Here is a 27,959-nt window from a genome sequence, read left to right on the forward strand (position 1 = left end):
TCGGTTTTCACATAACTCACTCAATAAGGGGCATGTCTAAGGCCTTGCAAATTGCAGGCAAAAAAGAAATGATTTGGTAAGCTACATATTATCTAATTTAAGAATTTTTGTTTCACCAGCTCTTTCTGCTTACCTTTCACTTATATACTCCCATAATAAAAGTTCAACTAAGTACTTTTAAAAGGTTAATTCAAAACATAGTTCAGTTAAAGAACATTGATCAAGAATAAGTACATCATGCAATTTATTCATTTATTCAGTTAATATTAGGTGATCTCCCCAAAAACAAAATAAAACAAAATAAAATTTGTAACAAAGGTTATATGATAATTCTGAACTAATGGCAACTACTAATAAAATTCAGGAGCAGCTGAAACTTGACATGCTGACAAACAATTTCAATTTTTTCCTTCACTAAAATTCCATTGCATTTCCTACAATTGCCAGTGGAACCACTATCAATCCAAGCGAAGAATCTTGACTCATTTATTCTCTCAAAGCAGAGCAGCAGATTAAGTTATACTATGTTGTGTCTATTTAGTCAACATCTAAAAAAATTCAGTCAATAGCCAAAAAATATTTTCTGGCAATAGAAATGGAAAAAATGTCATCATATGTAGTATAACTGTTTTGTCACACATTATTATGATAATAGTGATGACTTACTTCAAGGAGGCCCCAAAAGGCAACTACAAACAACCCACTAATTACAACAAATTTTAAAATTATCACCTTAAATATAGACAACACCTGGAATTTGGAAATTGGTCCAAATCCACGTTTGACAAAGTAAAATTTTTCTGCATATTTTTTGTATTTTGGAAATGAGTAGATTAAAAAATTGCTAATCCTTTTTTGGAGTAAAATTTAAAAACAGCAATTAAATGATTTTTCTAAATATTCAAGGGGAGTGGTAATAGGAATAAGATCAGGGTAACGACCTATAATTAATGATCAAGCTCTGTTCTCATGAGTTAATAGGATATAACCTTGTTAAAGTCTTCTACTACTAGATAAATGGAAATGGGAGCTATTTCTTAGGGAGAAATGAAGATATAATAGGTAATTTAAGAGAAACAGACTAATAACTGGTTCAAGGAAATTTATATACAATCAATTTTAACACATTTGCCACATTTTGAGATAATTAAAAGATCTAATAATCTTTTATCTACTTGATGTGCAGTCTAACACTTGTCACTTATAATAATCATGGCACATTTATTCAAATTTTTATTCAAAATTTATTCAAGTTTCATGCCATCCTAAAATAACTCTGAAATACATATAGTTCTCATTTAATTCCTGTAAGTTCAAGTGTCTCAAGAAAACCATTCAATTATGCTAACTGTTTAAGTATATTAAGGCATAGGACTCTTTATTTCATTCATTTTGATATCTTTACTGTATGTATATTTCTGTTTTTAAATTTAGCCAGTCAAAACAAATAGAAATTTACATGCTTATATAAATAAGGAATTAAATTAGTATTACAATAGACTGTATTTACATAGCACAAAAGGAAGTTTAAAAGTGCCTGCTTTCCGATTAACTGGATTAGCTTAGAACATTACATCAGCTAATTTGGATTTAATCATCTTATCTTTCACTGGTGATTTTCTAGATCAATTGCAAATTATCATTCATGTCATATGTTGCCTCAACACCTAATGCAAATAGCCTTGGCTTTTAAAAGTCGGATTATTTGGTTGTATATTAATAAGATTAATATTTCGTCTAAGAGCTCTTTCTTCAATAAGAAAGAAAAAAGAATACTCTTATAAAAACATTCTACGTGTTAGCATCTGCCTCTGCAAACACAAAGAGATGTCTAGAAGCAGAACTTTGTTCAAGTTGGACCAGTGGCTTCATCTATCCAGCTCAAAACTCCTTAGATGGATAGAGATTTTCAAATGAATAATTTCTCTTTTAAGCACATACACATCATGGTTGAGCAAAATGAGGACAGAGATAAATTGACCTGACTTAGATTAGAGAGTGGCAGAAATATCTGTTGAATTGAAATTGGCAGAGCCAGGGCTTGTACTGGGTTTGGAATCAGAAAGCTGTGGTTCTTTCCTCAAGAAAACCATTGCTTTCACTCAATATTCATGGAGAGGGCGTAGGTGTTTAGAGGAGAAAAACAAGCAAAATAGGATGACTTCTACAAGATTTCTACAAGACTTAGTGTATATAAAGACCAAATTGCAAAACCTCACAATAACAAAATATTCAGCTACCATCCATTCTATGTGATTTCATGAGAATATGATTTGAACATGCTTTCACTTTTGCAGTTAATCTGATGCCTCCTAACTAATCCCAGTTGAATTACTCGATCATTCACAGACATGAAAAATATTGCTAATTTGCTGAGAAAATAATCTAACGTAGTATTAGTAATGCTACCCGTCTTTCAGGAATTTAGAGGCAGCTCAACAAAGTACTGAGCATATGGAGATCCAAGTAGTGGTTATAGTCATGCTCTGAACCATTTTTAACGCCTTGAATAAGTCACTGACTTTCTCTAGCTCTCAGCTCCTTCATCTGTCAGATGGGTTTGATGACTCTGTGGCTTCTGTAGGTATTATTTTTATAACTCTACTTTTTAATTCTTGGAAATGTTATTGTTTTATTAATAACAACATTTATTCATTTAAATTCACATCTGTCAAATTTTCCATCTGAGGTATCTTCCATGCTTAATAGCAAAGGAGAGAAAATTCCCTTAGGAGGTCTGGCAGTAGTATATCTCAAAGTGGCTAGAAAGTTTTTTGAAGTCCATCACTTTGTCATAACATTTATATACTTCCTAATTCTACTAATACAACAACTATGTGTAATATAAAATCAACCTCACCCCAAATCATCAACTAAAGTTGATGATTCAAGGAGATTCATCAGATTTATCCTTGACTTAATGACCCTATTATACACATCAAAGTCTTCCTGGATCTCAAGGGTTTCAATAGGCAGAAGCACCCCAACACGAAAAGTGAGAACCTAGTTCTATGAAATCACCTAGAAGGAGTCCCATGATGCCACTGATGTAGGACCTCGCTTTTCATATTGGGGTGTTCCTTTCTATCCAAACCCTTTCTTCCATTTCAAGTATTTCTGAAAAACATCAGAATACATGTTTCTTTGATGCATCTCGAATTATTTTCATAAACTAGTTTCCTAGAAATCCCAGAAATGAGGTTTCTAAATCAAACAATATGGACACTTTTATGCTTCCGTCTAGATAGATATAGCCCAGTTGCTTTCCTGAAAAACTATATCACCTTATATTCACACCAAGAATATGTGAGAGTTCATATCTCTCTGCACCTGTATTAACATGGTCTTGAAGTTCTTTTTCAGAACGATCTATGAAAAATGGACAGTATTTCTCTTTGCTTTCTTGTCACACTGTTCTGAAGCTTAAACAGTCTCAGCTCCTTATTAGGAGTGACAGGCTAGTTAACCTCTATAATCTCAAATCTTTATTGAAATAAAAAACACTAGTATGAGCTTTGAGGATTAAGTAATAATGCATGTAAAGTACTGAGCAAAGAGACTGATGCATAAGAGAGTTCAACAGATGTTGAGAACACAGTGATTCTTGAATCCTATTTCATCATCATCCTAATCTGGTATTATATATTTAAAGTATGCATTAGATAATTTTCACTTATGTTGCTGCATTATAGTATGTGCTAAATACATATTAATAAATGTAATAAATAAGTGTTTACCTATAAATGCAAGAACCACAAATGTGGAATCACTAGAAGAATTGGTAAATAATTTCCTATTTGTTTTTATTTTAGTCAGAAAAATAATAAAATTATTGCTTATACCATAAGGAAAATCCTCTCTGCTATACATGTAACTTTGTTCAAATCAGTCAGAGACTGTAAAGGGAATTCTGATTCAAGACCAGAGGAAATACTCTGATATAATTGTGTCTGGATACCAGAGACAAAAACCTAAACAACTGTTTCATCTTGTTTAGAAATGAAACTGATCACTTGTATGGAAGGAACACTTACATTTTAAGTGTTCTTCAAAGAAAAGATTCCAGTGGCCATCACTAAAAGTGCCAAAAGATAGGAAGAGGGGTAGTGATGATCAGTGAGTCCACATTCAGTTGAACTATAGTAAATAGGTCATAGAACATTCTTAATAATCTGAAAATGACTAGCTATTGAATATTTTTCAAATCCTTATTCATCACAACTCTTCAGTTCATGTCCCATTATTTTCACCTGAATTACTGCAACAGCCTATTAAGCATCATCCAATTTTATTCCCTACCCTCCATCCCATTCCCTCACCTCTCATCACATGTGCACTAATTTATTCTCCACATTGCTTTCAGACAGCTCTTTTGATTTAAAAATATCAAATCCAACACATGTCATTTTCCTGTTTAAAAATCTACTGGCTTTAAAATAAGAACTTCAGTCTATGGGTGTGACATAATCTAGAACAGTGGTTTTTCAACTTTAGTGTGGATCAGAAGTTGCCTGAAAGGCTAGTTAAATCACCCTTTTTGAATCAGGAGTCTTGGGTGGGGTCTGATAATTGGCATTTCTGATAAATTTGCAGGTGATGCTGATGCTGCTAGTTGGGGGAATACATTTTGAGAACCAGTGATCTCGCAGTTCATGCCTACCCACTGTGCCTCATTGCTCAACATGGGGTCTTCAAATCCCAAAATTCATTCTGTTCTTTCTTGCCTGTATGTTTCTGCTCATGCTAATTCCTCTACCTGGCATGCCTATCCTGTCTGCCTACAGATTAATCATTTCCCACCTTCTGTGTTCCTGTGATAGCATATATTTTCTTCTTTTCTATTGCACCCTTATCACATTGTGCTGTAATTGCTGTGTTATTTACATTCTATGGTGAAGTCTTTGAAGGCTAGCTGTTTCTTATCTGTATAAGATATATTCAATGCCTAGCAAAATGCCTAGAAAGACATTCAAATAATTTTTCAATGTATGTTGCTAACTATAGAGTTAGCAGAATGACTCTAATACCTTGACATCCTGCCGATGGCAGTTTTTTTGTTTTGTTTTGTTTTAGCATCCCACTTTCCTTTAGTGATTAGTAGAAATATCCTAGAAGAAGAGGGCCTGTGTGCTTGTTGTCTGAGATGGAAACAAGAGATTGTAGTCCACTCTTGACATATCAGAGAGAAAACCTGAAACGGATGAATAGTAGAGGAAGAATGCAGCCTGAATCTCTGGGATAACCAGAGAAAAGGTGAACGCAGACAGCCAGTCTAGATCTAAGCTACCAAAAGCCCTCTGCGGGGCTCCCAGTTAAATATTTTTATTATCTAGTTTGTCTAGATGATGTGTGTGTGTTTAAATTTTTAATGCCACATAGCGTTCACACTCTACTTAGTATTGGATAGTAGATTCAAAGATTAGGATCCTAGTTAAACACATCTAGGCACGATTACATTTCAAGCCAAATTAAAGGTCTGTGCAAACATTATCTAGTAGTAAATATGGATGTCAAAGTCTACTACAGAGCTGGTTTATAGTGCTGTCATCAGCCAAATAAGATATTTCCATTCCAATTATATTCAGAAAGAAAATCTAATTCCTGAAATGTAATGAGTTTTCACACTTTCAATGCTAAGAACCTTCTATTAAAATGTCTTTCTACTGTTGTATTGATTGAGCTTGTACCCAAAAGCTCTTTAAGAGCATTAGTTAGGAATTAGAACTTGTAGTCCATTTAAAAACCTGGAATGACCAAAGTACATCTAGAGAATTGTCACGTTAAAATGTTATATGTAAAGCTCAACTTCCATATATTAAAGAAGGATGACAACTATAAGAATGAATTTTTAGAAAACCATTCAGCCTGCTGTCAATATTTCACACATTTAGGGCTGGACTCACAGTCACCCAGTCAGCCATAGCTGATTTGGCATTTATCATACATGTTATATAGAATTCGAATTAGATGATGACTATTTTTTTCCACTGACTCTATTGATTAAAATGTAGTCTCATTTTAATCCTAGAACCATGTATTATTGATATATAGTAGAAAACAGGCACTCAATAAATGGTGGTAGAACTTCTTCTTAAAAGCTGATTGTCTATTTTTAAAACTATATTAACATAGTTGAAATCCTCAGTTGTTTCTTCGTCATCATCTCTCTACAGTCTCCAAACATTAGAAACTGAAATAAAACACTTTTTGAGTATATATTCAGGATAACGGCCATAAAGTGATTTCTAATGTGTTTCTAATTGCAGTACTTTTATCTGGCAGATATATGATCTGAGGAATTATATGCCAATAAATTATGAGCTTCGTTGTCCAGGGTGTTTTTGGCTTACCTTTTCTCCATTGATGAGACATACTCCTTAAGATATTCTTCATTGTTTGGCCCATTTTCAGTAATCTGGCTCTTCCTTCTCTTTTTCTGTATTCTCTAAATTAGAAGCAAGTTATGAGGTCCAGCCCATCCTCAACGGAAAGGGATTATACAAGGGTGTGAACATCAGCAGGTAGGGCTTCTGGGGGGCCACATCCACCTCAACTACCGCAACTTCCTACTGAGTTTTTATATCTTGTCTCTAACCCTTACTAATTGCTACCTTAATATTTATTTAACCATAGAGTTCATACTTGTAAATACAATTCTGGTTTTCAAGATGCTTATATATTAGTAAATGTTAAATACCAAGAGTACCCACTCAAAAGAAATACTAACTCAAAATATCCTGGTAAATTATTAATATAATCTCCTCTAGCAGAATTATGTCAGATTAATATTCATATTTTAAACATGTATTCTTATTTTCTTAATTGCAAGATGCAGAAGCTTAGAACTTCTAAGCTTTAAGGGTTTACATTCTCAATACTATAAGATTTTCTTTTAATGTCTTGAATAGGTGTTACTGGCTTGGCAGTATTTATAAGGTTTATGTACTTTTAACTCTACACTTTGCTTTTTCCCCTTTCAACCTACTAAGTCGAGTTATTGATGTATGCACTCTTTACATCTAGCAAATGCTCTTTAATACCCTCTCAAGATCTAGTGATGCCCTTTAACAAATGTGAAAGAGAGAGGAAAAAGCCTGTGGCAATCTGAATATTAATTGGAATTTGACAACAGATCACCTCTTGAAGGACAATATCCTTCAGAAAAAATAACTACCACACTGTAGAAATTAGGAATTACAGAGTGACAATATAGCAAGCACTGGTGAATTGAGTTAAATGATTTAAAAGGTAAAATCCTTTTGTGAGATAAGCAAAATATTATTTCAAGCCAACGAACCCTAAATTATTAATGATGGTAAAGTATACTAAGAAAGCTCAATATTTTCTTACTCAGCAGTCACTTGAAAAGTTAAAGCTTTGCTAGTCCTTAAATGAGAAACTCAAATAGTAGGGAATGGAAGATTTTCCTCCAAAAAGCTATTTTGGTTTTGAGATTACTCAAAATAGGTGGAGAGCTATTCACATGTGGGCCATTCAAAAGCCAGAAAGAATGGAAATGCCACACTCCAATCAAACCTTTGGCAAAGTTTAGTGTATTTTAAAAGCCACTTTATTAAGGTAAGCCTGACATACTAAAAGTTGTATATATCTAATACATGCAACTTGATGACTTTGGAGTAAGTATACAATTGTGAAACCATCACCAACATTTCTGCCATAAACCTATCCATAACCTTCCAAAGTCTCATCCTGCTCTCTTATTTACAAGATACTACTTGTATGATGAATCTAAAATTGTCAAACTCACAGAAGTAGAGGTGGAATGGTAGTTGTCAGGGGATGGCGGAAAGGGGGATGGAGAGGAATCAGTGAAAGGGGACATAAGCTTCAGTTACACAAAATGAAGAAGTCCCAGAGAGCTACTGTAAAGTATAGTGCCTACAGTTAGCAATACTATATTCTGGTATGTGTTCTTATTGCAAACAAAAATAATAATAATGTATTTTATAATGCTGTACTTAATGATTACAAGATGAAGGGAAACACTTTGGAGAGGGGCCTCAAGAAATTGGAGGGATAGATTGATAAATGACGGTAACGAACATCTTTATAAAATGAAGAGATGAAAAGAGACTTCTTGTTCTAATGAGAACTGTTGCCTATAGAGAAGCTTGGCTGGGGAGAGTCTATCTTGCTGTGCATCAACAGGTGTGAATGGCCGCTAAGAACATAAGTTGACACTGTTAGCAAGCTGCTACACTATAGCACATTTAAGATGTAACATGACCCTAATAAGAATTCCTGAATGTAGCTCATAGCTCAAATCAGTACTCAAAGACAAGAAAGTGTCTTGCCCCCTCTGTTTCCAAAGAAGCTTTTTGCCAGCTTATATGACGTATAAAAAATAATAAAAGCAAACAATGTTATTTAACATGTTCTGATATTTAGTAGCAATATAAAATTTTAGTAGAGCCTCATAAGTAGATGCTTAAGAATCTTGTCTCTCTTGAACAATGACTTTAATCACTTTTTATTATACTAGGGGATTTGTATATGGGCTGTCTTTCTTCATAATATCATTTTCTTATTGTTTATTTAAGAATCCATATACTGAGTGAGGCTTGTGAAACTATGCTACAAAGCAATCTAATTATTTCCAAGATTGGGTACACAGACACTTACTGCAAATGAGTTCTGTCTAACCACCCTCCACGGAAGATTTGTTATTCAAAACAGGAAAATGTTCAAGGTAGGAACCTTGATAATCACTTATCCTGTGAAGAATTCCAAGTAGTTTCTTCCCAATAATTGGAACTCCAAAGGAATTGTTTCAGATATTTATCAGTGTAACTACAGTTAACCAAGAATGTAAAGAGGATAACCAGGACACTACATACTCTTTATTAAAAAATAAAAATAAAAGGTAATTGGCATTTACTAATATGGCTAAAAAGGTACCTCAGTATTAAGAAACTCAACTTCATTTTAAATGTTGAGCAAAAGGCTTGTATTAGATTTTCTATTTGTTGAAAAAAACTTCTGGCCCTATTCCTTAACAACCTGGAACAGCCTGAAGCTCAAATTTCCCTAGTATTCAATGTTTTGGATTTTGCAACTACCTAGTTAAGATTATTAGTACATATATCTCTTTGCTAATCAGTGGTAATTATCTCTATTTTTAAAAGAAAGAAGAAATATTGCCAGATAGAATCTGGAGGTACTTAACAGAACAACAACAGCAGCAACACAAGTATTGACGAGTTAGTGGGTGCAGCACACCAGCATGGCACATGTATACATATGTAACTAACCTGCACATTGCGCACATGTACCCTAAAACCTAAAGTATAATAATAATAAATAAATAAATAAATAAATAAAAGAAGGAAAAAGCTGACTGTGACTTTCTGTACAAAGCAAAAAATACTCAGGCATAACAATTCAGATTTAAAAAGCAATTTTTTGTTGAGTCAAATTAAAGAACATGTTTACAGGGCACATTCTTAGCGCTCTAGGGTTAACTAGTAGAGGAAGTCTACCTTAAGTGGTGAGTCTCACGTGGGGGCTTAGAGATAGTAGGTGCTCAATAAAACTTTGATTGAAACAGAGTATACATTAAAAATGATCAACGACAATAAATGTGGGGGCCAGGTGCTGCAGCTCATGTTTATAATCCCAGCACTTTGGGAGGCTGAGGCAAGTTTATCGCTTGAGCCTAGGAGTTTGAGACCAGCCTTGGCAACATGTTGAAATCCCATCTGTACCAAAAATACAAAAATTAATCAGTCTCATAACCCGGTCCCAAAATGCACAAATACATAGATCAAAATTTAAAAATAAGATAAAATGTCTTTTAAAAAGTAAATAAATGTGGGATTTCTCTTTGAGATTATAGGGAAGAAGGTCGATGGCCTTTAGTAAAGACAACGATCGCTTTTATTATGCAGAAACTGCTAATAGGGCTCAGGTAAAGGCACACGCGCTATTCCCTATGAAAGGGCATCAAAAAGGCAAGTGCAGGTTGAAACCATATTAGTGAATCCTGTTTCATGCTATAGACTACTCCAAATAAAGGTTTTATATCATTAGCAAGTTAATTCAGCTCATCCATCAAAATTTACTTCAACTCTATCATTTCATGCATCAACAATATTTTCAGAGTCACTAGTAGAATCAGATAAAAACAAAGCTTAGGAAGTAATTATTTCACAGCTACTCCTCCTCCATTTTCATGTGTCAGAAAAAAAGCCTTATGAATTTGCTTAGATTATTAGTTTTCTAAATTAGCTAACTGTCAAGGTAAAGGAGGGAATCTTTGAAAAGCAGTGTCAAAACTTAAGTGTATAAATGAAAACATCATGGTTTTGGCAGATATTTCCTGCTGATTGTTTGAAACCCTGCAAAAGAGTATTATAAAGCCTGATGAAATAGTAATGAATACTCCAAATATATCATCACTAAGAAATCTTCATAGTTTAGTTGAAGGAATGCCTTGGTATCAGTATTTTAGCTTCTAAGACATCAACATCCTTGAAGGCCTGTCACATATTGAACTCTTCATTTCCTAAGTATTGTCTCCAACTTTCAGGTTCAATACAGGTATCCTGAGAAATGTGAAAAACTGGAATGTGGAAATGTGGAAAAAAGTTAATTAAGGCATAGTCTACACCTATAAAGACCTGACAAATTAGTGAAGAAATTTCCACTATTCAGAATGAGATACAAATAATAAAGGAACTAGAAAAAAGGAGGAGGAAGTTGAATGGGATTTCTAAAAGTAGATGTGAGTATAATAGTCAAAGATGGGGTAAAAGGAAATTTTACATGGAAGGCATTAAATGGAAAGAAACCCCTGCATAAAGGCACCAAAATAGAAATGGCTTAGGGGGCTGGGCGCAGTGGCTCATGCCTGTAATCCCAGCACTTTGGGAGGCCGAGTCATGTGGATCACTGAGGTCAGGAGTTCGAGACTAGCCTGGCCAACATAATGAAACCCTGTCTCTACTAAAAATACAAAAAATTAGCCAGTCGTGGTGGCAGGCACCTGTAGTTCCAGCTACTCAGGAGACTGATGCAGAAGAATTGCTTGAACCCGGGAGGTGGAGGTTGCAGTGAACTGAGATTGTGCCACTGCACTCCAGCCTGGGCAACAAGAGCGAAACTTCATCTCAAAAAAAAAAAAAAAAAGAAAGAAAGAAAGAAAAGAAAAGGTTCAGGAAACCTTAGAAATCTCTGTTTTTCAAGTTATGAGGTAATTAAAAATGGTTATCCTGGAACAGGAAGCCATTGTAACAATCATGATTTCATGATTTATTGATTACATATTTTATCTGGAATGACACTCTGCATTTGACATATGTTACCTGATGTAAGCCTTACCCATGAAATATACCTTATTATCCCTATTTCATGAATGTTGAAACTGAAGCTTAGAGAAGTTAAGCTGCTTGTTAAGGCCCAAAGTATATTCAATCTTCAACCCAGACTGGCTGACCATGCTTCTGCCACCATGCTCCCTTGCCTAGTAGAACCATGGGGGTTAAAACCACAGCTTGGGGAGTCAAGGTGAGCAATATAAACAGAAACCTCTTTAGAAAGGTTAGAAAATAATAGGATTAACTCAGTATCCATGTCCAGGGTAGGTGTAAGGGGAAAAAGACTAGAAGCCATTGTTACCCTTCAAGGGAGAGGGGAAAGTCCTAGTGAGCCAGGCCAGTGGCAGTCTGGATAAGGAGGCATGATAGAGCCAATGAACACAAAACACTATTCATTTAGGTGGTTTTGATTCTCCTCCTCCACAGTTTGTATCCCTTCTGTCTGTTCTTTTTCACCTACCTTGTGCTCTGTAAAAAAGGAAAAGTATAGACATTCATTAAGTATCTATTTAATACTGCATATCAGTTATTAAATCTCATAGTGTTTGATTTTAGAAATTTGAATTTAGAGGGGTTAAATAACTCACTTAGGGTAAAAATACCCGAGCAACAGAGATGTCGTTCATACTTGAGTTTAAAGTCCATGCCTTTTGCCATTATTCCCCAGTCTGTGGAGGTGAATAGTTTGTACTGGAAGAACTGGAGTAAGGGAAGGTTGAAAGGGAAGGTGGGAAATCATTCCAATTCCTTATGTCACTTTATATATCATGTGTGCCTCTTTTTCAAACTATTTCCAAGAATTTAATAATGCTTTCGAAGTACAGAGTAGAAAACGCTAATTTATCCTCCAAGTTATACGACAGAATTATTGTACATGAACTAAAAAAAAAATTATCATGGTGATATATAACCCCCTCTTAAAAAGGTCTTTAAATGCGGGCAAGCTTCTGTGATTCAAATGAGCTTGGCGTTCTGTTCACAATTTGCTAAGATACTTAAAAATCATTTCAAGGTGAAATAATGAAGTGCATTAACTCTTTAAAGAGGCACTTGAAATGCTAAGCAGAAGATATTAGTACTAACAGAAAAAAAAATGAGCCTTTTTACAATTACTAGTGAGTTCCAAAGCTACTATGATTTCTCACAAGAGAAATAAAAGCAAAAGCTGATAGAATTACGCCAATAATGAGTTACTTGGGATTTAAAATTTCAAATAAATCCAAAATTAACAAGAATTTTTAAATTAATATACACTAAAATAATGTATTCTATTGAACCAAAGAGTCTAGCCGGGCATGGTGGCTCACATCTATAATCCTAGCACTTTGGGAGGCCGAGGAGGGCGGATCACCTGAGGCCGTGGGTTCGAGATCAGCCTGGCCAATATGGCAAAACCTTGTCTTTACAAAAAAATACAAAAATTAGCTGGGCATGGTGGTGGGCACCTGTAATTCCAGCTACTTGGGAAGCTGAGGCATGAGAATTGCTTTAACCTGTGAGATGGAGGTTGCAGTGAGCTGAGATCATGCCACTGTACTCCAGCCTGGGTGACAGAGTAAGAAAGAAAGAGAGAAAGAGACAGAGAGAGCAAGGAAGGAAGGAAGGGAGGGAGGGAGGGAGGGAGGGAGGGAGGGAAGGAGGGAGGGACTGAAGAGTAAAATAGCCTCATGCTAAAGAAACAGTCAAAGTTCCTTCATTTTTCTTTTTCTCAGTAACATTTCTTTATAGCAAATTGACTTTTTTCAGAAAGATAGATTAATTCTACTGTGTACGAGTTTCATTAAATGCCATATACAGCAGACATTATACGTATGGCTCATATTTTGTTTGATTTCCTTTATTTGTAGATACACCCATGTGCTTTGTGCTTTGGTATTTCCTAGACTCACACCACCACCACCACCTCCCCCATTCTCCAGTCCCTCATATACCTAGCTAAATTTGCTTTTATGTTTATATTTCTTAACATATCTTCTGAAATCTTTCCTTAATCCTTTTTGACTGTCCATTACATCTCATGGCCACATTTATTTAGAAAATTTTAAGGCCAAAAACATTATAAATCTTCTCATATTATCAATAACCCCTATCCGTACTTTTCTAGCAATATTCTCTACGAGCTTAATACTGTTATTAAAAATAAAATGTGTTTTATAAGGTTTTAAATACCAGTACTAAAGTCAAAGTTCACGGCTGCTTCACCATGGTAATACCCAAAAGGCTGTTAGCCATGGGTCTCCTACACAACCTTTTAAGCTTTTTTTTTTTTTAGGTACCAAGGAAGTGATCTCAGCTACAATACCATCATTCTACTTCCAAAGATGATTCCTGAAGAACGCTGAAAAGGGTATGGAGAACACAGTAAGGACCAATTTTTAATTACGAACCCAACGTACAAGTCAAGTATGATTAAATTACACTCTCGAGGAGTTTAAGTAGAGGGACACTTCTTATAGATAAGGCATAGGAATATTCTAAATGGTTATAAAATGGTTTACTTTATAAGAACACCTTTGGCAAAGAGATTATATCAGAAGACAGCTTACCTGTACTGTGGGTGTCAGTTTATGAAATGTACCTTAAAATTTGAAAACTTTCCTGGGTAGCTTACCACAGGGACTAACACATTTTTCTCAAACATCAATAATAATTGAGAATCAGTTTATAGGAGAAGCAGTGCAAATATGCTCACCCAAATGCCATGAATTTATATGCCTTAAGATCTCATCTGGAAGAGAAATCTAGTGCCTACTTAACTAGTGCTCAGAGACATTAATGACACAGTCGTAAATAAATCAAGCTTGCCAACATTTAATTTTTTTTTTTGAGATGGCTCTGCTGAGCAATTAAAATCAATCAACATAATTATTCCATAAGTTTTAAGCTACTGGTAATTCAACTGAGTGAAACATCTAAGTCCTGAAACAGAATGCCAGACTGTCATCACAAAAATTGGGAGAAACCTAAAATTCAAATGCTGTGAAGGCATGCCAAGTCAACCACCAGACATGTATTACTGTTGAACATATCTTTAGAAAGACACCAATTCTCTCATCACTACTTGCTATCCCAATTTAATCAGCCCTGTTAACAAAGGGCATGCATAACAGCTTCCAATTCAAAGTATTCATGAAACATGAATACAAAGTATTAATATTCTAGCTCAAGTTATTAAGTTGCAAGGACTAATGAGAACATGCACATCAAGAGTGGAAAAGAAACCATTTTTTAATAGCAAAAATGAATTGAAAAAAATTGGAAGATGAGTAGAAGAAAAAGCACACTAATATTATCATATAAGTGAAAAGCTCAAAGGGAAAATGAAAACAAAATCCAGCTACTTTGACCCAAAATAAAACCTTAAGAAAAACAAAAGCACCTACCAACTATAAAGAAACAACTAATATTCAGAACTGAACATGATTATTAAAAAGTGGAGTAGTATGATCTTCCCTTTTCAGATATTTAGGAAGAGAAAGAATGAAGGCCAAAATGTGAAAGTATTCTTTTATGGGAGTGGGGTTATAAGTGATTTTTAAAATCTTTACACGTATGTATTTTATAAACACATTACTTTTATGATCAGAAAATTATGAAAAAATTTAAAAGGCATTCAAATAATTATAAGGAAAACAGTCTATACAGAAAAATATTCTGCTGTTTTTATCATTGTTTACTGTTGTCCATGGTCTAAGTTTTTCTGATTGAAAAAACAGAAAGCACAGTAGGAGATTCAGATAATGAGTAAATAAAAGATTATATCTTTCATTTAGTATTTTCTCTTTTTCTCTCTTTTTGCTTCTGAGACTTTTAAGGTATCTTGATGTATTTAAACAGAGTCCCAAAACATCTAGAGCTCATTTCTGTTTTTATTAGTCATGAAACTAATAGACAAAGGGAGTTGATTTTTTTATGTCTAAGAACTCTTCCAACTCAAATTTGAGTTTCAGAAGATATTTAGCATTTCAGAAATTCTACTTTTGAACTTTTAATAATTTGGTAGCCTCAAAACTTCATGTATTACATTTTGGGCTCCACATAGATTGGGCCATTTCACATTGGTGAGAATCCCACTTTTTTTTTTTTCAGTATCTCACTCTGTTTCATGTTATGCTTAAGCTTCACGGATAACTTTTATTGGTGTGTGTCAGAGACAAATTGCACTTAAATTGATAGATTTTTGCCTCACAGTATTAAATGACAATAAAAGGCAATGAATATGAGCAATTTCAAGAACTTGGTTCACTATAGTTTTAGGGAAACTGGGAATTGGTAAATTCAAAATTTAGATAAAAGGATTTTATCTATAAATTAAGGATATAAAATTATACAATATAATTTTATCTTTCTGGTCAAGGATTTGGCCAGAAGTAGCTTGAATCATCTAGGGGGCCAGTTTTTGCATTCTTATAAAAATTATGGCCATCACCAGCAACTTTACCCAGAAGGAATGTGGTGATTATAGATTCAGGTTCTTCCTTAAGGCAATTAAAGAAGACAGATAAATTGAACACCGCAAGTCTTGAATTTCCAGGCTGCATCTTAAGATACAATCTACTTTTGTCATTTGTCTGAAATAGTACTTTTTTAAATAGTTACTGTTTTAAAGACATGCTCAATAGCCATCTATTCGTAATTTGTCCAAAGCCTTGATATACTTGGCGCCTCCTCAGGTCTGTGTACACACAGACTCAAAATACACAAACACTTGTCATGAAGTCCTAAGACATCTGGCCAGGAGAGAAGTGATTGCAACAGGACTATGGGACAACACAGATGAATACCCTTTACCTCTTCACAGACCAAAGTCATACCTCCAAACAGAAGCATTGAATTCAATGCCCAGCCTGTCATTCAATCTCTGCCCCTATATCCTTACCTGTAAGTTTGGTTTTGACATCAGTGCCTCTTGTACAAGTTAATTCAAAGCATGCATATGAACCAACTTCCCCAAGTAAGGGCTGTGACGAAAAAATTAGGGTCTGGGATCCTGCCAGGTCCTCTAGTCTCTGGGTCGTGGCCCTTCTTTCTTATACTTCTGTCGTGGCCCTTCTTTCTTATACTTCTGTATCTATGGGTTTCAAATTGTGCTCTTAGTTCCTCAGGTTCTGCAAATGATGAAAGTTCCAACTCCCTTCCGGATTATTTCTTGCTTTTATAGCATCAACTGTGAGGATAACAACTTATACAGAACAGTAAGTGTTTATTGACTGCATTATGTTCGTTTCTGTGCTAGGCACATCACAGGCATTCCCTTCTTTAATCCTTGCCACAGCCATAAGGTGGGTCCTTACAATTTTGAAGGTAAGAGAACTGAGGCCCAGGAACATTAAATTGTTTTCCCAGGGACACACAGCCAGTAAGTGGCAAAGGATGAGAACCCAAGCAATATGCTTCCGGACACAAATGCTCGGAACCATTTTTCTCTTTAATTTTGGCACAGGTCAGTTTCTATCTCCTCCACTAAACCTGTCCATGCTAGTCCAGAATAATTTTTCTCTCCTTCCAAATTTCTCTATTTCTCTAGATCTAGTTTGCCAAGAATTCCTTGTAATCTTTCTGTCTTTCCTTTCTCTCCAACTAGATAATAAATATCTTAATTGTAGGGCTACGCCCCCTTTCTCAGTGATGTTCCCCAGAGGGTTCAGCAGTACCTCACATGAATTTGGTATGAGTCTTAGAAATTCTTGATAAATGACAGTGCAGATGTAAAATTCAATTTTCATATATCAACTGCGAAAAACAACATTTGAGATGATGTAGTTCAATGTTTTGCTGGTGACTGTCAAGGAGAGAGATATAGTTTAGAAATCCAGGTTGTGTGATCTTAAGGAAGTTTCTGAAGCTCCTTAAAACTTAGTCACCTCACCTATGCAATTGCAGTATCGATCCCTAAAGTGCAGGACTATTGGAAAGGTTAGAGATTCTACACATAGCCAAGCGGCATGTACATAGTATACAGTTGACAAAGAATTATCATTAGTTAGGTACTCAGAGTAACCCTGGATTCAACTAGAAAAGTGGTCTTCAAACTATTTTACCTGACCTGAACTCAAAAATTCCAGAGAAGAACTTAATCCAGGGGGAGGAATGAGAGGGAATGAATAGCAAGGGAATTTAGGGCAACTGGATGGAGCTCCTGGAGGCTGTTCCCTTATTGTGTAACCAGAAAAGTCTGTTCTTATAAGCTTCATAGACAGAAGTACTCTATGAAATTTTACTTTAGAAATAAAGCAACAACAACAAATAATCCACTTAGGAAGATAATTTAAACAATGCTGTTTGATCCCACTCAGAAGGTTACAGACAACCACACTTTCAGGTCAATAAAGTGTTGCTCTTCTAGAAGTGGAAGGAATTATGAGGGTATAAAGTGAGTATTTATCAATGAGGCAGACTGTTTATCCTTTAGAGAAAACAAGTAGTAAAGAATACTTAGCTTTAAAGGAAAATGTTCAGCTACCCCAGATCGCTTCTTGAATCTTTTTTTACCTGCCTTCTGAGAAGTCAATATTTACTCTCTAGGATCTATTGTCACCTTCACAGTGAAAACTCAATTCTTCAGGACTCCTGCAAATATTGACTGGCTCACCTCCTTGCCTGTGTCCTTCAATACTGCAGGTCTCAGATCGCTACAGGTCTCAATTCCAAAGAACTTCCCATTTCTTTCTCAATTGTGATATATGGATGTCTTTTCATCTTCTAACTATTGAAAGCAAAGAGTTATGCAACCCACCTAAGACTACCTGGATCACACTATGAATTAAGTCAATGGCCACCTATGGAAAGTACCAAAGACCTTTCCACTATGAGTACAAAAGGTTGAACTTAATACATTAGTGAGAAATGTATTTTGACATTGTAACGTATGAAGACATTATCAACTCAGTTGTTTTCTTAAAAATGTCCATTCACATTTGTTTTCACTTAATCCAAACTACCCTCATGACCAGGTAAAGGAACAACAAAAAATCAAACGAAACTTTTTCTTTGTTCTGTTTTTCTACCAACATCCTAGCCATCAAGTTTAATAAATCTAAAAGTGATTTTTGTTAACATGGCTCGACAGTCCATGATTTTTTAATTTTTCCCTCCCTCTCAATCTGTTCTTCTTTTAATTTTACTTCTCACTATTCTTCAAAAGAATATGTTAATAATATGTACAAAGCTGGTACTCTTTACTAAGGCTGTGTTTTACTCCTTAAAAGAAAAATGCAACTTTCCTTAAATTATCTCTGCTCAACAGCAACAAAACAAGAAAAAAGCTGCAATGATGCCAACAATAACACTGACTACTTATTATAGTGTCTGTAATGTTCTTTTAATTTTCTCAACATAGACAATTTGATGAACATGATAGTATGCATATGTGCAGGTTAACACTAATTGGGCACCTATAGGGTGTAGTTCAGTCCTCAAACTATAGGGGCATTACCTGGAAGGCCTTGTTACACACAGATAGCTGTGACCCACCACCAAAATTTCCATTCAGTAGAGCAGGGGCCATAGATGTTGCATTTCTAATGAGGGTCTAGGTGACGCTGCTGCTGCTGTTCCAGGGACCACACTTTGAGAAACACTGGGGTAAACATTTGAAGTTCCCTTACCAAGAGTTCATACATTAGATATGGGTAGTAGGCATATTAAGAGCCTTATTCAGAAGTCCACACATAGGGGTGGGGAGCAGGAGGAGTAAAGGAGAGGTGCTTATAGCAAGGGCTTTACATTACTGCTACCTAAATTTGCATCAGAGACTCTGTTAATGAACTACAGTAATGTACCTCATGATCTTGGCCTGCATTTTCTCATCTGGAAAATCAGGGACAACCTCTTTCATCTAATAGATTGAGGTATTTTGAAGATTACATTACATAATGCATGGGATGACAGTTTGTAAATTATAAAGCATTATTATCATGATGACTTAGAAATTTAGTCAACAAAGAACATCTCATAAGCAGAACGGGATTTTCAGATCACCAATAAAGTACTAAGATTACATTTCCTCAGTAGTCAGAGGAAATTGAAGGGGAAGATGAAGGCAAACACACTTGTCATGACTCACCTTATCCTTTTATTTTGTTATATAACAAAAAATAATAATTTTTTCCCAGTCTTCATTGATTGTCTTTAGCTGCTGTTTAAATTTTCATAATTCCTCCTTTGAAGAAATTTATTTACTAACATTTTTTATGTTAAAAAAAAATGTAGCTACTTAGTAATGTCTCAAACACTGAACCATGAAGTTTCATCTCATGAAACATCCATAAGGGTTTCAACGCATTACAAAAACTAGATCCTGCAATAGGTTCTGATTGCCCATTATATGTCTCTAAGGTGTTAAACTTACGACCTTCTCATCATTATGTTACAGAATTCATCCTTTTATAACAGATGTACTTAACATGGGTCCATGTGCTAATATTTAAAAATTTTTGAAACCATAACATGCTGTATAAGTTTTTGTGAAAGTGGAGTCCTCAGACCAATAGAAGTAGTCTTATAGCTGGTGCTTAAAAGCAAAATGAAACATTGCAGACAAAATTTAAAAGCTTGTGATAGTAGCAATACAGCAAAGTAGTGCCAGACTTGTGGTCCTCCTTCTCACTAGTTATGAACATGGGCCTAGTTGCTTAACTGCTTTAGGTCTCACTTGCTTTAGCAATAAAATGGGGGTAACACCACCACCCATCCCTAAAGCTCTGAGCCTCATGTGTTGTTCATAGTCTTCAAATGTTATCTGCTTTTATTACTCATTGTTACTGTGGAAACATTCATTAGGAATTCATCCTGACCCTGACCTATAGGCAGGAAGGTTTCCTTTAAGAAAAATAATTACAGAAAGTACAGTATTGGCCTATGTTACTAGTTTGCTTTTTATTCTTCAAATCAGTTGAATAAATACTAAAAATGCCTCTAAGCAAATTGCTAAATGAATGAATGAAGATTCATTCTACCAAAAACTGACTCAAGCTTTACATGTGTGGGAGCTTCTTATGGTGCAGGTTTTTGTGGGAAAAGTGCTGCTTCTGCAGGATTAAATAACAAAGACAGCTTAAAAAAAAAAAAAATCAGTGTTTCTTGACTATTGTTTAGATTTCCTTGTAAATTACTTGTGATCTTTAAAACATAACACCTCATCAGCTAAAGTCTGACTCTTCTTTAGACATAGAGAATATTCAAAGTATTCAATGATTTAGTAATTAAATGAAGGAGAGGGAGAATAGTTGATCAAGCCTTCAGAAGCAATTAAGTTTATGGCCTTTCTTTGACTATGGGAGGTAGCTTTTGCCTCAGAAGCACCGCTAATATATGACTATCTACCAGGCCTGGTCAATATAGAAATTGGACATGAATTTTTGGGAAAGTAGTTATATATAAATTATAAATACACTTTGATTGTAACAGTTTCCCTCAAGCCTAGGGAAAAAAATTTTCTCAACCTGTAGAAAAAAATATAGTTCAATAATAGTTTGCCTCTTCTCTGAAATTCATTTTTAATCTACTTAAACAACAAAAAAATGAGATGAAAACATGGCTTTTGTATGTATATTTGTTCATGTTAGTCTGTTATGTAGCATCATTGATACCTAGTGAATTGATTCCTTTATTAAAGAAATTTATTTCTCAGGGATTACAACAATGGGATTTATGTTACTAATTTCACAGTATTCTTTAATAGACAAATGCAATGAAAATTTTACTAAGAAGAATATTGTCTTATTAACTCACTACACAAGTGTACCAACTTCCCCAAGATGCTGTCAAAATATACTATGTTTGCTTCATTGTCCGCGATGATAAAATTCATGGGAAGTCACTTAACTATCCCTTCCACAACCAGGGTCATGTTTCTACTCATCACTGGCCCAAACTTAATTTGTGTCTTTTCCCCTTCTTTCAGGATTCTTGGTAAAAAGCATGTATTAAACTGGGAGAAAGCAAACATGCCTCTCTTTAACTTACCTCTCAAAGGCAGAACAGAGACTGTCTCATTAGCCCAGTTATCTCTTCTGCTCTTTTGCTATAGCACAGCAAGCATGACAGTACCTGGGTACTTGTGCTCACGAAAACCCAGGAATAACAGTATTCTAGTAATTGTTTGTGCTGACGGACAGTGTTGCTTCATTTTCACGTGTGGATGTGGCTTTATCATAAATCTAATACTTCATGGTGCTCTACAATGATATTTTCTAAAAAAGTATCTGATTGCTTACTTCTTGGTTTAGGCATCTTAAGAAATTTCCCAGGTTTGCAGCTATTATAAGAACTTCATCAATGACTCCTTTTCATTAACAGTAAAAATTGGCATTCGTGTCTTTTGTTCCTTTACCAATAAAAAGCGTAGTGTGGATGAATGAGATATAGAGCATATGTATTAGGTATAGGCATTATTTTTATAGCATGTAAAAGTATTTACAGCAAAAAATTCAATCAAATCTCCTATTATTTAATTCTCATTCATCATTTAGGTTTTTGACAGTCAGCAGATTTTTCTGATACAGTTTGAATAATGTAATGCTTAAAACAGCTGCAAGGGAATGTAAAGCCATTTCACTACACAGACTCAAATTTATTTTAAAAACAAAAATAAACAGAAAACTCCAGACCTTTAAACTTTGTTCTTAAAACGTCTGTGACACTTAGTAAAATATCTTAGTCAACTTCCCCTTTACTAATATCCTAGGAAAGTTTGAGTATGTAAACTTACAAATATACAAACCAAGGCAGAAAAATAGCTTTTTACCCGATATTATTAAAGTCATCAATTTGCCAGATTTCTTGTAGGCTTTTTAGGCTCTTTGGCATTAATCATGAAGTATTTTAATAAAGAAAAAAATTAAATACTTGTTATTAACAATTTAAGGAGAAATAATTAGTCAGATATTTCGCCCAAGTAATGTCATAAAATATCTACCACACCCACCATAGATGTTCTTTGTAGATAACTTTCTGTGGTGATTATATTGATCAGGCATCAAGATGTTTTCCTGAAAAGTGCTTTTTATTGGGTTTCATTGGAGTTTAGTTGAATGAGACCATTTGAATAGTACACGACCAAAGGTCTGGAGGCACTCTGAGCTGAAACTCAAAGTAAGAGAAGTAGGGCTTCAATGTAATGTTTACAGGCAAAAATACTCGAGTTCAACATGTGTCACTGAATCCCTCTCATTGTAAATGAAACACCTTTTCCCTTTAGGTTTCCAGTAACTTCAACTTCTCCATTTTTGTTATTTTGAAGAACTTTGGGCACAGAAGCAAGGCCCAGGGTAAGTGCAAATTGATATTGCTGTAGCTGTGAGGGTAGTAAAAGTGAAATCACACCCGGGAGTGACACCTTAGGAAAACGTGATAATGATCTGCTTCCAGGTGTGGGGACTGAGTAAGTAAGGGGTATTCAAACAACATGTGAGACATTCTTGCCCCTGTGGGGTTGAAAATGGATGGTAAAACTCCTTTCACTATACAATTTCAAAATATTTAGATAAAATGTTTAAAAAAAATCAAACAATACTGAAAACATTAATTGGTGCTGTGGAAACCCACCTATAACGAGAGATTCTTTCCCCATCCCCATGCCATTGGGAATGTTTGTGATTGGAAAGACACAAAGTGGCCATTTTCAGAGCACAGTTAATAAAGAAAATTTGAGGCTATTTAAGCCATGGACAAACTCAAGACTGTTGTTAAATTTTTGTTTCCAATATAATGTTAATTTTATATATTTTTATTTCTTAATTCCTCAGGGAAAAATCAATAGTTATTTTATAAGACAGGAGCAGACTATGAATATAGATCTGAATCATACCAGGACTTTTTTCTTTCTATATCACTGTGGTTTTGATTTTTTAAAAATATTATTCCTGGTGCTATCAGATCTTCCTCCTAGTGCTATCGTGGTAACCACTGAAAATAAATGTTATTAATTTTCAGAAGAATGCCAATTTATTTTTTCCCAGATGAAAACCAAAGAGCTTGCTTCAAACTACCATGGTGCTTCTTTCTGTTGGATCACTATGAACAAGCTCATAATCATATTTTATAGCATATGTCAATCTAGAGCTTTAATAAGAAAACTACTTCTTGATAACCTAAGCTTAGAAAAAAACCACAGGTGTTCTGATCATATTCATTAGCTGGTGAAGTCACTGAAATGTATTTATTCACAGCCCGATACAATTGCAAAAACTGCTCTCTTAAACAGGAAACAAGTAATGTACATTGAAAAACTATTGAATGCTACCTAGGATTTAGTTACCACTGTGAAAATAAAAATGCATTAAGATGTCAGATAACTTTCTGGCTAATCAAGGAAAATAGAAAGAGAAAGGATCATCAACATTTTCAATCATGAAGGAAAGTGGGTGATGTTAGGGTTAAGGAGGTCAAAAGCCAAGGTATGTAAGAAAGAAGAAGCAAGGATTGGTCAGCTATTGTGTAGAAAATTATTCCCCTCAGAATTAGACTATTACGCCCAAGTGGATGAATCCATTTTGAATGATACTCCAAATGGTCAATACTCTTGTCATTTGATACTCCAAATGACACGATGACAGGAAAATATGGACAAGTTGATATAATCTTGAATACTACGAAATAAATGAATCTTAAAAACCAAATAAATTTGAAGACATGTTTTTATCACATGTAAAGAATAAGACAGCATTGGGAGTTATATTACGTAGTCATTTTGTAAAAGTAGCATCCACAATGTGATCTAATTAGAATCATAACATATCCAGCCTGAAGGTTTAATTCAAATATATAGAAAAAAATGGTGCTTGAGGCCTACAGTCACAAGTACAATCTCCCTGGATAGCAGGGGTGGCAGGACAAAAAAGTCCTGAAACAATAATGAATCATTATTCATACTTCATAGTGCTTATGAAACATTTGGAAGAAACAGTTACGCACAGATATTGTTTCTGACTCATGCACAAAACCTCTGTACCTATAAATGCAGATATATATTTGCACATCACCAACTCTAGGCTCTTTTGTCAACACAACCTTTGTATCTTAAGTAGGCACTGTGAAGAAACAAACACACACACACGCACAGAAGCATTCTTGAGCTTTCTCTGAGTCTGTGTTAAAGAAGAACATGTCCCATTACTCATTTTCTTTGAAGATGGATGTTCTGACCCCAAAAGAGTTAGGCTTATAATTTGCATTCAACATCTAGTTTCTTCTTGTTGAATTAGATTCATAGTGTCTATTTAAATTTGCCAAATCAGAGTACAATAGATGTTAATGCAGACGAACATCATTATATAGAACTCTAATAAGAAAACTGATGTTATGAAGCAAACAAATCATTTTATTAAAAATCTTTGCTGTAAAATTCATGTAAATAAACTATTTAAAATATTTCTTTAATAAAAATTCCATGTTTCATAAGATTAACTACCATGTTATTACCAACTGTTGGCTTTTGGAAATTTTGTAGTTTCAATTAGATTAAAGTATCAAGCAGTGTACAAGCCCGAAATATTTAAAAATTTTAAATACTTTAAAACAAAAAAATACTTATAATTCTGAGATATCATCAAAATATGCTATTCTGGTCTTTTTTATCTTAAAAGGAATATATTTCTCATGAAAATGAAGCATGATTGTAAAAATTGTTTCACTTAACGGAGCCATGACTATTCTTTCTATAGTTAAGGTTCTTTTTAAGTAAGTTAAAGTTGTGGCAGATTCTATTATGGTTCACTGAGTCTCACTCTTTGAGCTATGTAATTGAATGATCACTTGAAGTAAAAACATGGCAGCGTCTATCAATCAAAAGAGTCCTATGCTTTCAGAGATCAAGAATCAAATGCCAAGGAAGACTCATCCTAAAAGGGGCCCATTTGCTATTGGTGTTACAGTGAATCCAATGAATAAAAAGGTGATTCACTAATAAGACGTGTAAGACAATTTCCGGGACTCCAGTTGGCCATGCATTCTTATGTTTTTTTAAATCCAACTTCATTGTTGTATTTTCAGTTATATGCTATACTTCTGAAGGAAAAAACTAATACAAAAAGTAGTCAATGAGATCCAGATAAAACTAATTGAAATTCACAATGTACTTGTCATTTTGCCAATAACATTTTTTTAATGACAAAAACCTAATCAAAGTAATCTGTGACTGAAATCAACCACAGGAAAATGTGTCAGAAAGACTTTTCAAACATGAAATACACACGTTTGCCTAAAGATGCAATGAACCTTACATTGTTGACTTTTGAATTCAGTTGTTTGTTACACAGTCATTATATACTTACTCAGGAAGCAGATTTTTTTAAAAAAAATCTTTTTCCTTCTAACTATTGCAGCTGCTTCTGCCAAGCAATAAAAGTTGCTAGAGAAATCATATATACACATACATGTAAAATTAGGGAAATAAGCTGCTTTATTGCTCTGATTTAAAATAAGCTCAATCAGTAGAAAAGAAAAATGCTATAATATACAGCTTGATGAGCAGCTGAAGGCAAAAATATACTCAGATGCAGTTTTAGAATTCAGGAGATATCTTACTCAATGACGTTTGAATGAGATGAAGGACATTTCTTCTCTTAATTTTTCTAAACCACTGAGTAAACAAGTGGAATTTATGTGAGGAATATAATCCAAAATAGACAGACATGTAAAAATTTCTTAAATATGATCCTGAGACTATAAAGAAAGAAAAGGACTTGCTCTTATTTGATTCAAATGTATAAAATTATATCATTTAAAAATCCTAATTATGAGAATTTATTGATTACAGGATAATTTTCAGAAGTCAGCAAGAAAATGTAATTTATACAAAACTGACTGTTAACAGTCACCTTTAGTAGGAAAACAAATACATCAGCTATATTGCAGGGCAAAAATTAAAATACAAAGAAATAAAATTATAAAGATTAAATGAATGGGCATTTTAATCAACATCTCAAAAGCCTAGAGAAAAGACATTGAAAATATTTTAAAAATAAGAAAATAGTCTTACTCTTGACGGTCGCTGTCCGGGTACAGTTGTAAAGAATAGCCAACTCCCCAAACACTTTTCCTGGACCCATGGTACACAACTTCACACCTTCTTTTGTAACTTCAACCTTACCATCTAAAAAGGAGGAGGGAAAAACATGTTATATAAATTCTTTCTCATGCTTCATTTGTTGCATTTTTAATGTGAAGAGGAGTGGTAAGCTCATTTGTAAAAATGCAGTTACCAATTAAAATGAAGTCACCACGAGGCAACGCGAGAAATAAAACAAAATATGGAAGTTAAGAAAAGGACATATTTTCTTAAATTTACTACTGAAAAGATTTGATATGAGATCCAAAGAAACAATCAGAAAATATAGAGACAAACAGGCAAACATAACATTATTCTAAATCTATTATTAGTAAACCACGGTAATTCCAATTTTAACGTAATTTTGAATCTGAAAGAAAACTTGAGTAAGTGGTACATTTTCTACAGCACACTTCATACTTGAAAATTCTCATTAGTAAGGCAGCTATTATGAAGAGGGGAATTACTTTGACCCTTTGCCATTATTTAATTCTGCTCGTGGTATCTTTTTATTTAAAACATCTTGTCTGACTTGGCCAAGACTGTCTTATCTGCTTCCCAGCTCTGCAACGTTGACTGTAGGAAAAAACAAACTACAAGGGTTGAGGAAAAAGAAAGCTGTGTTATGACAGTTTATGTTCGACAAAGGACTTGGAAAATGAAATGCTAAAGGAAGTAAAAGCTAAGGAAACACCACATACTGGGTATACATTGTTACCTACAAGTAAAATAAATGCTATTCCTGAGAGAAATGAAAAAAAATACATATTTTTGAAAGTCATACCTATGTAGACTAAGAATTTCATCGCCTAACACAATCAAGGTAGAAATAAAAAGGCAACACAGTCCATTCTTGACTGACTTCGCCTCTTCTGTTTTTCTCCAAGTTATTTATCCACGGTCTACAGAAGAGAAGCTTAATGCTGGGCAAGAGAGTTAGCTTGTGTTTGAAAGGAACTATGTTCCTCCAGTGTTTGCCAAACTTCAGGCCTTTATACTTTGATTTCATAATTTTTCCTTTATTTGTGTGCTACCTGTAATATTTAACCTTTTAGAGTATTGACATTAAATTCACTCCTTCCCTTTTAAAATCAACCTGGGTTTATCTAGGCAATAATCTTTGTAACAACTGAGGTTTAATGTGCTGATTAATTGTTTTCAAATACTATGGAGATAAAATCTTAAATATATATATTTTACATTTTAAGTTTAATCCATATACTAGTGGTACATGATTCACCCTTCAGAGGACATTATCCTACTCTGAAAACCATTTCACATAAATGGTATCAATGAAGAGAGAATTCTGCAGTAATTAGAATAAAAGTTCATAAAAATCTCCTCATTATTTTTGACTGGTGTATGCATGCCCGTCTGTATGTAAAGAAACTAGTCAGGAATGAACAAATTCAACAACTCAAAAGGTTTAAAAAGACTTGCTTACACAGGTACGGCCAAATATTCTAGCTTTCTCATGGTTCGCTTCTTGACTGTAGGAAAGAAAATTCTTCCCCATCAAAATCAGTCCAGTAAATTCATCTTTTCATAAGCTTCAGATAGTTCCCATGGCATTT

The 27,959-nt window shown here is 34.4% G+C and overlaps 1 protein-coding gene across 4 annotated transcripts in view; it reads right to left on the reverse strand.

The window, feature by feature from the left end:
* PRKG1 (protein kinase cGMP-dependent 1) overlaps window positions 1–27,959 on the reverse strand; it is a 1,319,235-nt gene that overhangs the window by 803,619 nt on the left and 487,657 nt on the right. For all 4 annotated transcript variants that reach the window (XM_024253325.3, XM_024253324.3, XM_054522585.2 and 1 more), the window contains one exon: window positions 26,317–26,430. In XM_024253325.3, the coding sequence (XP_024109093.1) occupies window positions 26,317–26,430 (114 nt within the window). The remainder of the gene's footprint in view (window positions 1–26,316; window positions 26,431–27,959) is intronic.

Source organism: Pongo abelii, chromosome 8 (assembly GCF_028885655.2).
Source record: "Pongo abelii isolate AG06213 chromosome 8, NHGRI_mPonAbe1-v2.0_pri, whole genome shotgun sequence".
In the NCBI taxonomy this organism is placed as follows: domain Eukaryota; kingdom Metazoa; phylum Chordata; class Mammalia; order Primates; family Hominidae; genus Pongo; species Pongo abelii.